This window comes from Cajanus cajan, chromosome 7 (assembly GCF_000230855.2).
Source record: "Cajanus cajan strain Asha chromosome 7, NIPB_CcT2T_4, whole genome shotgun sequence".
Lineage (NCBI taxonomy): Eukaryota > Viridiplantae > Streptophyta > Magnoliopsida > Fabales > Fabaceae > Cajanus > Cajanus cajan.
Genome location: NC_138523.1, coordinates 59,142,608 through 59,155,628, shown reverse-complemented (window position 1 = coordinate 59,155,628; position 13,021 = coordinate 59,142,608). Strand labels below are relative to the sequence as shown.

The window sequence follows — 13,021 nt, the reverse complement described above, 5'->3', positions numbered from 1 at the left end:
GTGGACAACTGGACTATTTGAGATTTTTCAAATAGGTTCTTAAACTAAATTTATTGATTAGGTTTCTAAATTGTATTTGTGATAATTTTAAAGACAGTAAGAACTCAATAAAAAAAATTACATGATCAAAAATCCAATTTTTATTATTTATAATTTAGAGATATCTATTTAAAAATTCTTAAATAGTTCAAGACCTATTAAGTAATTTAACCTGTTTTAAAATATGTTATATCTTTCATTTTAATTTAAACTCAAAAGTTTCACTCCAATTTTATACTTATTTATTTACACTTCCCGTAATTAATATTTTCGTAAGATGGATTTCGACCAACAAACTCGATTGAGTCTCTAAGCCTAACATATTTACCTGACAACTCATGGATTGGGTTCATTTTTATTTATTTTTAACTATTTTGAGTTTGTATATAATAAATTATCATCTCCAAAGACAAAGAGACTAGTGAGGCTTCAAAATATTCTTCCCCTTAGTTCTAGATTCTTAGCTAGCTCCTATTACATTTAAAGCCAGAATAACAACACAGTATTTGACCTTTTTCAATACTTAGTCATGTACGTGATGAATGTGTTTGGATTGTAGTTGGTATGAGGACAGGTAGAAACTGAGAAAAGACAATGCTAATTTTTGTGACGAGAAAATGCCGCCGCCCGTTGAAAATCATATTGGGGGCGTGCATGTCCTTCTGATGAAGGTCTTCGTGTAGCAGCATGAACTATGAGTTGTCACTAAAAGTCTAAAAGAGTCTCACCAGAGTCCTTGTCTCTAAATGCTTTTCATTGATAAATACTGGTTTCAATTCATATACTCGCATAGTTGTGTCAATTATATATGTGTGCAATGTGTTGGTACTTGGCGTTTAATAACATCTCTATATATGTATGTGTATGTCTTTCTTCAATGTTTTTGTAACTGTTGGTTTTACTTCTTATATATTGCTGACCTAGGTGTTGAATAAAACGTTTCTTGTTTGAATATGAATATATTTTTAAACTAAAAGATATTTTTAAAAAACAAGCATTAGTTATTTTGTTTGACTGTTTTTGTATCCTATGCTTGAATATTTTAAAGACTTAAAGACTAAGCAGAGAGCAGTACTGTTATGGATGCAGGCTCCTATCCTTTTATATTACACACCATTATTCTTTAAAGTTTTTCGTTTGGTTTCTTGTACTTTGGATCTTTGTCGAAAAGAATGGCAACAAAATGCAAACCAACAAAGAAAACGATGATTGGGACTTCCTTGCACAATAAAATTTATTAATTTAATTTGTTCTGGGGTCCCTTCTCATATGATCAACCTAAAAATTAATCAAATTATATAAAATAAAATACAGATTGATTGATGTTAAGATTAATATCCATATCAGCAACACTATAATTTCACCAACTTCCAAATGGGTTTCAAGTCTAGAAATTAGGTGTCTAAACCAAAGTTATGTTTGCCTGTTTATATGCTTGTCAATTGTTTGAATATATATATATACCTATTTGTGTATATTAAGGAAAGGAGGCCAAATTAATTATGAAACTAAACATTCGAAATTTAAATAACCTTAGTATAATTATAGTTAATTGTGTTTTGATTGTAAAATTTCTTTAGTTTCTATATGATGTATTTGGTTTTTTTTTTTAAAAAAAAAACATGAATAGCAAGTATTGTGTTACAACCTTGTCTTCCTCAATCAAAAAAAAAAAGTAAAAAATTAAAAACTTGTCAAGGGAATTTTTTTTTTTTGAAAAAGAGAAATTTATTGTTAGATGAGTAAACAACCTTTTAATCTGTAAATTTTAATCAGTAGATTTAACCGACTAATCTTTCATAACCAATATATAATGTCTCTCCATAAATAGCTAGGCTCAATTATATTATTATTGTGTTATTATGCAGTATTTAAAAAGATAAGGCTACAATATGAAGTAGTTAGACAACATGCTTAAAATTATAGAAATCCTTGGCATAAACTTGACTGGCAAAATTTGACTTTATCTCTTGTTAATATCAATGTCAAAAATCATAATTCTTTATGGTTAACCTGTCATTCTTTGAAAACAATTGGCTGTTTTATTGAAACTTATTTCATATTAATAAAATAATAATGTTTAAAGAAAAGACAGCAAAGAAATGGAATAAAAACGGTCTTGAACAAAATAATTATAAAAAACACAATAATAATATTATTAACTATCCCTTTCAAAAGACCTCATAATTCCCGAAAAGCACACATTTCACTTTATTCTATTCCATGGTAATATCTCAGAAAAAAGGTGCATAGTTGACAGTGATTTTGATCCACGGTCTAGAATTCAGCTGTCTCACGGTTTCAAGCGACAGACCGTGAGCTTAGCAAGTGCACTCTGATTCTAAAAAAATTCCTTGTGATTTGTTTATCCATAGTGGTTGGATTAGGTCCATTCTTGGGTCTTCTGATTGTGATTTTCCTTACTTTTGAGTGAAATGACGAAACTACCCTTCCCTTGATGTGACTCTTGGGAAGGACCAGCCAGCCACTGCATTGCATCATTTGCATGCAACAACAACAACAGAAGGGAAGAAGGACCTCAACCCAAGTCAGCCAAACACAGCACATAGAGTTTCAGAATCCTTTTTTGCCCTTTCCATGTCAGTGACCCTAAACGGTAACAGTACAGTACACTCTGCCTCCGCTGAATTTCAGACGAACAGTGTCATTCACCCCTCACCCAATCAACCATCAGGTGTTTTGTTTTTCACTTTACAAACCAAACCTACCATGTATATATATATGAAACCAAGAAAAACAAAACATCTATATATACATATTATATACCATATACTTGTTAACTATTATTTTCATTTGCTTAGTATGTTTAACTTGTTTGTGTGATTCTTTATTTTGTGTTCTCTCTATGGTTTGAGAGTTTCATTGATTGTCCTTTTGAAATTTGTGTGAGGTCCAGTGGGGCTGGGTGATGAGTGAAAGTTTGTCTGGGAGTGAGTAAGAAGATACGAAATAAGAGATAGAGAGAGAGAGAGAGTGGTGTAGCTGTTTCATGCTGCTTTCACACATACTATGTCGTTATGTGGCTAAGGATTGGGTCCACCGACCCGTAGGCCTTACCCTCTCTCTCTCATTAATTTTCCATTTTGTAAAAATTTCATTTATGACAAGAGAGAAGTGAGCAAAATCTGGAAAAACTTTTCAAGAGGAAAATAAGGCAGGGAATAATAAAAGAAAAAGGAAATAAGAGATAGAAGGAAAATGTTGTGTGTATATGTGTTGGTGTATCTGCATGACAACAAATCAGTGAAGAAACTGAGAAGTATTAATACCATCTCAAATTTCTCATTTCTCCTTTATAACAAGCCAACCTCAGGAGGAAAATCTCATATGGAGGGGTTGAATGTTTTCTATTGTTAATTTCTTCCTCTTCAATATCTCTCTCTGTCCTATCTCCCTCTAGATTTTTCTTTTGCTGTTAATCTGCCAGTATTCATTCTATTGCTTTTTTTTTCTGAGATTGGGGGTGTGAATTGAGGAGGACTCAAATTGCATGTGGGTTTTCCAGAATTCTGATAGAGTTTTGAGGTTCAAGGAGAAAAAACACACTCCCAGCTGAAGCAGAAGAAGGTTAATTAATTACCATACATAGGACTTGCTATAAGAGATGGCGGCATCATCTTCCTCAGCATCGCTTTTTGGATTTAGAGAAGAGGATCAGAACCAGATGAAGCAACAGCATTCCTTGACCCCACCTTCATCAACACCTCCAGCTGCACCACCACCCCAGAAGAAAAAGAGAAACCAACCAGGAACACCATGCAAGTATCTTCAATATTTTATCAGAAATTAAGATCTAATCTCTAAATGAACCGTTTCCTATATCAATGATACAATTTTTGCCCCCTTTCATAGATTTTATTCCAATTTTTTTTTTTTCATTTGGTATATATGAATTCCCAAGGGAACCCTAATTTGTGAAACGGACAGATGAAACTGAAATTAAACGGGTATGTATGTCTTTGGAAATCTTTGTATTGAAGCTTTCTGAATATGATTTTTCCAGGTTTTGTTTTGTTTGTTTGTTTTCATTTTTTTTTACCTTGTGTAAATTAATTAATTTTCTAATAATTTGTTGTTTGGCATTTTTCCATGGTAACAGATCCAGATGCGGAGGTGATAGCACTATCTCCCAAGACCCTAATGGCAACAAACAGGTTTATATGTGAGGTGTGCAACAAAGGGTTCCAAAGGGAGCAAAATCTACAGCTACACAGAAGAGGACACAACCTGCCTTGGAAGCTTAAGCAGAAGACTACAAAAGAGCCAAAGAGAAAGGTTTATCTGTGTCCTGAGCCCACATGCGTCCACCATGACCCTTCAAGGGCTCTTGGAGACCTCACAGGGATTAAGAAACACTACTCTCGCAAACATGGTGAGAAGAAGTGGAAGTGTGACAAGTGCTCTAAGAAGTATGCTGTTCAATCCGATTGGAAAGCCCATTCTAAGACTTGTGGCACCAGAGAATACAGATGTGACTGTGGCACCCTCTTCTCCAGGTAACACATGCAATTCAATTAGCATATATGTTACCCTTTTTCCAAACACTTATTTCACTAAATAGCATTTTTGCTTATTATTCTAATTTTAGCCTAACACAGCCAGAAATGGCCATAAACAGAAGAAGGTGAACAGTGTTTGGCTTGAGGCTTATATTAGATTCTTGTTCAAGACACACAGTCACACACACACAGTGTGGCTATAGTGAGGAAAATGGCTTAGATGCTTTTTTAATCTACTGTGTCTGGTTTCCTTGGTATTGATTGATTAAGATTCTTTCCACTCTCGTTGGTTCCTTCTCTCTCGTATGGTTTCCTTTGTCATCTTTGGATGTGAAATGGAAGGAAACATCCCCCCACGTGAATGATCTCTGGAAACTGCCTTGGTCATAGGGCTTTCAGAACAAACACACGGAGGAACAGCACCCTCTCTCTTTCTCTCTCCATCTAAAGGCATAAAGCAAATGGAAAAAACACTCCTGCTTTCCCATTTCACCTTGGAAACAACGCTGTTTTTTATCTCCCATTTCCTCTTCTTTTTTTTTGTTATTCACGTGTTGCTATGCCATGAAGAGAAGAGAGAGAGTGTGGGTGTGTGTTTGTGTGTGATATGTTGTTAGCAGCTTTGTTTTCTTCTGGATTGGCTAGATGTGTTCAGTACTGTGCTCTTGCAGGTGCTCCTTTTCATGATAACTTTAGGACCTAATCAAGTAAATCATCTCTCTCTCTTTCTATGAAGTAGTACTATTTTTCTTTCTCTTCCACACGATTTGAAGTTTAATTTGGTGGGAGCGAGTGGTCATGCTGAATTCACATCGATCAGAGATCTGCAGTACCTAATAAATGTTAATGATTAAACACAAAGTGGGCACATCCTTGTTGACAATTTAGAAAGCATTGGAGTCAAACTCAGTCCTGTTTGAGCACAATCCCACGATCAACTCTTTTTTCTATCTCAACATTCAATACATATATTCTTCGGTTCCATTTAATGAACACCCAGACCAGACCCTGAAGTCCTTCACAACTCACACTGCACTTCTTAATTGATTCATTAATCTTTTTATCAAGTTCTAGTGAAATTATTCCACCTACTTGCTGTGCATCCTTTTGGAAAATTTTTAGTTATCTTCTCATTCGCTTGTAGAGCTATCACATTATTATTTTTTCCAATTACTCGTTTCATAAATACACGCAAATGCTTGTCCTCGGGTTAATTAAGGCTTTTATTCTTATATTTGGATGTTAATATTTTTAAGTGATTTTGTGATTAAGATTTTTATTGTCTTTTACTTGGAAAAAGTTGAGTTCTAATTCTAGTAATCTATGTATAATATAGGATACGTATCCCCTTTAAATTAATATCATTGTTATAGTATTTCTAAAGTGAATGATTTCATGTAACTTTTTTAAATTTTAAGTTAATGTTAAAAATCGTCTAAGAAAAAAAAACCTCTCTCTCTCTGTAGTAATGATAAACAAAATTATTAATTCCTATAATTAATTAGCAAAACTTGGTTCAATTAATGAATTTTGGATGATAAACTTATGCTTCTTCGTACAACTCAGCTTGACAATTTAATATTTTTTTTCTTCTTTTAATATTTGCAAATTAAGGTCTAAACCCCACGATAAGTTTTGAGTTTCAACAACTATATTCAAATAATTTATTTTCCTTTGAGTTTTCTTCTTCATCTTATTATTATAGTAATCATATATCTTTTGTCCCCTAAGTAATAGTGTAACACTTTCACGTGAATATGTACAATTAATTAAATCTAGTAACATGAGACATCTAAACAATATTAATCAGAAGAAAAATACTACCAATACAATATTTTAAATATGTTGTTTATATAAATTAAAATTTATTTAAAATTAAAAAATAAAAAAATCTCACTTATAATTTTATAATTTTTAATAAATAATAAATAACTTGTTAAAATAAATATGTTAAGGAGTATATTACTAACTAACACCGTCTAATTAAAATTTAATTATAATACACACATAGTAGAAATTTACACTATATCATTGAACTATTATAAGATTACTAACTCTCGTAATAATAATTTAAAAAATCATAATTATGATGTTTTTTAATTACTCAACTTTATAAGATTACTAATCATTTGTAATACCATGACTGCAGGAGAGACAGTTTCATCACCCACAGGGCATTCTGCGATGCACTGGCTCAAGAGAGTGCAAGACAACCCCCAAACCTTGGTGGTGGCATTGGAAACCACTTATTCGGAACCACCAACATGGCCTTAAACCTATCTCAGGTGGGTTCTCAGATCTCAAACATGCAAGACCCTAGTACTCAGCAAACCGAACTACTTCGCCTAGGCGGCGCCACCGGTCGAACCGGTCAATTCGACCACATCCTCGGTTCACCCTTCAGACCCTCACAGCAACCTTTTTTCATGTCCGAACCGAACCAAAACTACCACCCAGAACAACAAGGTTTGGTCCCAAACAAACCGTTCCAACAAGGGTTAATGCAGTTATCTGACCACATCAGCAACAACCACCACAACAGCATGACCAGTTCTCCTTTCAACCTTCCCTTCCTCACAAACAACACCACCAACACCATTCCTGAGCACTTCAATAGTGCAAATGGAGGTGGCAACAACAACAATGAGGGCACAAACTTCTTCACAACTTCGAGTGTTCCTTCTCTCTTCAGCAACAGCAACACCAACAACAGTGGCAATGCCATCGCTCACATGTCCGCAACTGCACTGCTTCAGAAAGCTGCTCAAATGGGTGCAACTTCAAGCAACAGCACCGCTTCTTTGTTGAAAAGCTTCGGAAGTGCTTCTTCCAGCAGTGGTTCGAAATCTGAACACAGGCCACTGGTTGCTGCTGCCAACTATGGTGGAATTTTCGGAGGGAACGTGAACGTAAATGAACAGAGTAATAGTAACCTTCAAGACCTAATGAACTCGTTCGCTGTTGGTGGAAATTCTTCCATTTTCGAAGGTGGTTCTTCAGGAGGGTTTTCTGTCGCGGGATTTGAAGCATATGATCATGGCAACAATAAAGACCCGAAAGTGCATGCAATGAGTAGTAGTAGCATTGGAGGATCTGATAGACTCACCCGCGATTTTCTGGGAGTGGGTCAGATAGTGAGAAGCATGAGTGGGAATGGAGGGGTTCCGCAGAGAGAACATGGCTTCAACTTGAGTTCTTTGGAGGCAGAAAGAAATAATAATAATAATACTGCGCCGTCAGGTCAATCTTTTGGAGGTGGTGGGGGGAATTTTCAGTGAGAAAAATCATCTTTATCTGATGCCAACAAAGTACAAACAAAGGTACGTCAACCACAAAAAATATAATATTAATTAATTAGTGACATGCATGCTGTGGAATGATTATTGTGATGATTAAAGAAGGGTTTTCTTGATAGTGGTGATTAGGGATTGAGTTTTTCGTGTTTTGTTATTGGTCCTGAACCGTGACTCATGAGTGTTGGAAAGATGCTACTACTTTTTTTTTTTTTTTTCTCTTTGTTCAGAATCTGAGGAAAGAGTGTGTGCTCTGACAAGTTGTCTTGCATGGGGCGGACAGCGACGTTATGCAGTACTTTGTTTCTTCTATTGTCTTCTCCTTTTCATTTTTTTTCATTTTTGGATATATTTTGGGTTGGCAGAGAAGAGAGAGTCACGAGTGCCAAACTGGTGGAGGGTGACTGAACCAATACCTGCTCTTATCAACATCTTGTTGCCACGTCATATATATATCATTTTTTTAAAAGCTTGCAGAGAATGTTTGATCTATTCATTTCGTTTTTTTAATTTTATATTAGAAGTTTTGCCCTAAGGTTTAGTTGCTGCATCATAGTAAATATATGGTTGCAAGTTTTATTTGATCGAGTTTACTTTTTTTTAATGTCTTGTTTTGATGTTATATTTGATTAATCTTAATTTTTATTAATGGTGATAAAGATACATGTTAAATTCTCCTTTATATATATGATGGGAATATTTTACTTTTATAAATAATATAAAAATTATAATTATAGTTATAGTCACGTGACTATTTAAATAAGTCATGTGCATTCATTATTCAATCTTGATCATTTAATGATTCATATCTATTGGTCTAAATTCTCACATTAATAAGAATCCACCTTATATGCTTTATATATATTATTTTTGAGAAATTCATTTTTTATTGGAGCAAAAGAAATAAATTTAATTCATACAGTTATATGTACAGAATCAAAATATTTTTTTTATAAAATCATATATTCACTTAAAAAATAACGTGTTTTTTTTAATAAAAAAAAAACTCACCTAACTTATGTACTTTAATTTTAATTAACTATAATGAAATTTAACTATTAATATTTATTCATTTCACTGCCATGTCCTCTAATTTGATAGCTATAGTATTTTAATTATCCTTCTTCAGTTTGAAACTATGTTGTTGTTAGAAGATAAAAGTCTACTGTTTGTCGCGCTATATATAGGCCAACTCGATTAGGTGCTAGTTTAGCTGAGTAATTAAGTATCAAGTTTTTGGATCCGTCTTTTCAGTTTTGGCAACAATGAAATTCACAATTGTTTTTGGTTTGGCTTTTTTTTGCAGGGATTTCAAATGGTTCATTGAAACTTGACTCTCTAGCTCATCTAATGTGGAAGTTTCTGCAATTTACTAATAGCTAGCGCAAGCAAATTAGGCTTCAAGATTAGGCTTCTTCAACTCCCTTACAAACTTGATTTCTGCTTTTTCCTTGTCCCTACCTTTCTATAAGTTTATTCGGATTATAAAACAAATTAGCTTCAAGATTTTCATGGATTAATTTAATAGATTTTGTTATTGGACGACAATGCTTTACTTATATTTAAATTTGACTGCCAGTAATGACTTTGTTCATATATACTTTGGCCTTTTCTGCATAATTGGGCATGGACATCTTCAGAGCGTGATGGTCCCGTTGTGTCACATGCTTCAATTCTTACCAATGTTTTTAAAACTAAGTTCATTATTGAGTTGTGGTACCCTCGTTTAACCGCAGCATATATGGAATTGTGACCGAATTAGTAATGATTACGTATATATATTTTTTACCTGTAAAAATAAGTATATATATGTATATATATATATATATATATATTAAAATAAATTAATATTTATCTATCAAATATCACTTGTAAGTTAACAGAAAATAGTGATTCAGATAATTAAATCTGTGAATTTAACCAACCTAACGTAATAAAATAAAATAGTTGAATTAAGTACACTCGGGATGGTACGTTTAGATCTAAGGCAGGTGATATAATTGATTATTATCGGATTATAATTTCTAAATGCGTTGATCTCAACTTGATTTGACATCATCATTATTTGTTATCTTTATTCTTTCAATTTTATATTAGTTTTATAATGAATACCTTTAAATTTTATTTGAAAATATAAATATTTAATAGGAAATTATCTCACTACTTTTATTTTTCTTGATAATTAGCTTTCGTGCATTGTTACTTGTTATACTATACAAACTTTTAACAGTCAACTAAGTAAAAATTATCCTATTTTAACTTTTAAGTAAAAATCAACAACCTTATCATACATTATAATTTTGTAATTATAGCTTTCATGCATTGTTACTTGTTATAGTATACAATTTTTAAACAGTGAACTAATTAAAAATTATCCTATTGTAATTTTTAAGTAAAAATCAACAATCTTATCATATATTATAATTTGTGTTTACATAAATTGTTTATATATTTTAATTAAGTTTACAATATTTTAAAAATATAAATATATACCATATCCGATGACCTCATCCAACTTAACATGAATTTGATTTAGTTAAAAAAATGATAATATAAATCCTATCTAACTCAACTTGAATTCAATTCAACCCCAAGTGTGTGGTTCAGTGGTAGAGGTTGATCCACGCTTAAGTAAGGTCAGGGGTTCGAATAGGAAGAAAAAAAAAAAAACTTGAATTCAATTCATTGATTTAAACATTTTTTCTTGGAACTTGACCTAACCCGAGCTATGCTACATGAAGTGATGCATTTAGAAAAACACACGAAGATATTAAAAATAACACTCATATCTTGCTTATACGTGGGCGTCGTTCCTTTTGGCTAAAAACGTCTTTTCTTGAATTAAAGAAAAATGGTTCAAACTAATTTTCATTATATTTTTAAATGGTTCAGCTAGTTCTCTCTATGCTTAATTAATTTTGTGAGTTGAATAGACACAGCTCCAATTCATTGATTGATTTGATTCTCCGGTCGGAATTGGAATAATCAATGTTAATGTGTAGAGGTTCTTAGCTTTGGGTCATTACATTACTTACATTGTAGAGTATTCGGTCTGAAAATAGTGTACCTACGACAACTTAATAGTCTTTTGAGTTTTGACTTTTGACCCCAAAAAAATATAGTCTTTTGGGTCAACCTGTCTTCTGTCTCTTCATTAATTGGACTTGGGATGCATGTCCCTCTTATCGCCTGCCTTTCTTGAATAGTAGTCATATACTCTTACTCTCTTTTTTTTTTCCTTCAATTTTTTAGTAAAATTTTATTTTTATTAATTTGTTATTTTTAATTTTTAAGATAAAATTAATTATTATATTATTAATTACACTTTTTTTATATTTAATTTACATATCTCCACCAATATGCATTTATGATGAAACAAAATGAAAGAGAATATAATAAAAAAAATTCAAAATCATTTTATAGAAAATAGACAAGTTGATTACACTTTTTGATATGCAAAATAACTTTAAATGGCTATTATATAAAAGAATAGATGTAGTACTTTTGATTTTTATGATTTTCCACAAATTATAAAACTATTTAATATTAGTATGTTAAGTAAAAATTATCCTCATTTAATATTTATAACAAGAATAATTATAGAATAAAAATAACAATTATTAAATAGAGACACATGAAGAAAAAATAAATTAATATTAATTGAAACGTATAAAATTTCAAAAATTTGAAATAAAATAGAAAGTCTAAAACATAAAAAAAATTGTATGAAGTGAGTATTTCCTTCTTACCACAAGAGTTTTTTAATGTTTAAAATTTTTACAGATTCTTCAAAAAAATATTTAACATTAATATGTTAAATCTAAAATATCCTTATTTGATGTTTTTAACAAGATTACGTAATTATGAAGTAGGAATAACAGTTGTTAAATGATAATATAAATAGAAAAGGCTAGTTAATATTAATTGAAATGTGTCAAACATCAAAATAAATTAAGAAAAAAAGCTAAAACATAAAAAATAAACGAGGAGAAGGAGTAACTAATACTCCCTCACTTTTCAAGTGTCAATTTTTTTTAGTAAAAATTTGTTTAATTTGATTTCTTTGTCATTTTCAAAGTTCTAAATATCATTTTATTTATTTATTAATTATATTCTAAAGTTTTACGTAACTTTTAATTAATTTGGACACTGATAACTAACTAATAACTAATATGTATTTATTATGTAGTAAAAATTAAAAGAGGCAAGCTGTTTTGATTTTAGATTATGAAGTAGAACACCATAAAATAAAAAAAAACAATTTGGTCTTGTCTTTATGCTTGTTTGAATGAGTTTCTTTAAAAGTAGTTACAGGAAAAAATAAATAAAATAAGATTTTCCGTACATTAAAATTAGTTTAAAGTTAAAAATATTTTTTTAGAAAAAAAAAAACATTATGCAAAAGAACTTCTACATAATATTTCTCCCAACGTACCTTTGACTTTTGCTTGTGGGTGCATGCACAGTCTTTTTATGTCGTGTGACATTAATCTACCGATCACCTGCAAACATAGCTTTGTTCAAAGCAGATTAAACCTTTTGTTTCTTCAATAATGTTAGTAGATATTTAAAAAAAAATACTTAACTAATTTTCTTTTGTTGAATTTGAATCCATATGGGTTTTTGAATAATCTTGGTCAAGTTTAAAAAGTTTCCCCTGTTATGTTTTACACAGAAACCATGTGGATAATGGCAGCACAATGAGAGTGACGCTGAAAGTGAGAGCGGCGAAGTTGGTTGGTAGGTAGTGAGTGGTAGCAGAACGTGAAGAAAACAATAGGGAAACATGTTCAAAAGTGCATTGAAGTTTTTGCAAACTTGGTTTAAGCCAACTAATTAATTTCACCAAATCAATGACATCGACATGTTAGTTTATTACTTTATTGAGTTTAATTATTTTAAGTTCTCTAATTAATGATGTATGCTTTAATTTTTATTAATTATGTATGCATGTGAGGGAAGAAAATTAAGATTTCTAAATTTCTCTCTACATAAAGTTAGATTAAAGATATTAATGTATCCAAGTTACTATTTATTGAACTCAAAAATATCACTTTGAAAAGATAACTAATGCAACAATTTTTTTTTTATTGATTCTTAAAATTTTTTTAATTATTTTTATAACTATAATTTTGTGGATGATTAATTTCTATCAAAGAATTTAACTAA

The 13,021-nt window shown here is 31.3% G+C and overlaps 1 protein-coding gene across 3 annotated transcripts; it reads left to right on the top strand.

Annotated features, from left to right (window-relative positions):
- Positions 1-3,145: 3,145 nt before the first annotated feature.
- LOC109796798 (protein indeterminate-domain 4, chloroplastic) lies at positions 3,146-9,400 on the top strand. Of its 3 annotated transcripts, none has more exons than XM_083060312.1 (4): positions 3,146-3,818; positions 4,160-4,556; positions 6,709-7,879; positions 8,218-8,440. In XM_083060312.1, exons 1-3 carry the CDS (start codon positions 3,665-3,667, stop codon positions 7,835-7,837), a joined length of 1,680 nt encoding a protein of 559 aa, XP_082916438.1. In that variant the 5' UTR covers positions 3,146-3,664; the 3' UTR covers positions 7,838-7,879; positions 8,218-8,440. The 3 variants fall into 3 exon arrangements, with proteins under 3 accessions (XP_082916438.1, XP_020212189.1, XP_029126590.1); XM_020356600.3 differs by lacking the exon at positions 8,218-8,440 and adding an exon at positions 9,159-9,400 and having other exon boundaries at positions 3,147-3,818; XM_029270757.2 differs by lacking the exons at positions 3,146-3,818; positions 8,218-8,440 and adding exons at positions 3,827-4,007; positions 9,159-9,400.
- The last annotated feature ends 3,621 nt before the right edge of the window (positions 9,401-13,021 follow it).

Coding starts and splice junctions, on each gene's coding strand:
- LOC109796798 (XM_020356600.3), top strand. CDS start 3,665: ATGGCGGCATCATCTTCCTCAGCATCGCTTTTTGGATTTAGAGAAGAG. Junction 3,819..4,159: donor AAACCAACCAGGAACACCAT/GCAAGTATCTTC, acceptor CCATGGTAACAG/ATCCAGATGCGGAGGTGATA. Junction 4,557..6,708: donor TGTGGCACCCTCTTCTCCAG/GTAACACATGCA, acceptor CCATGACTGCAG/GAGAGACAGTTTCATCACCC.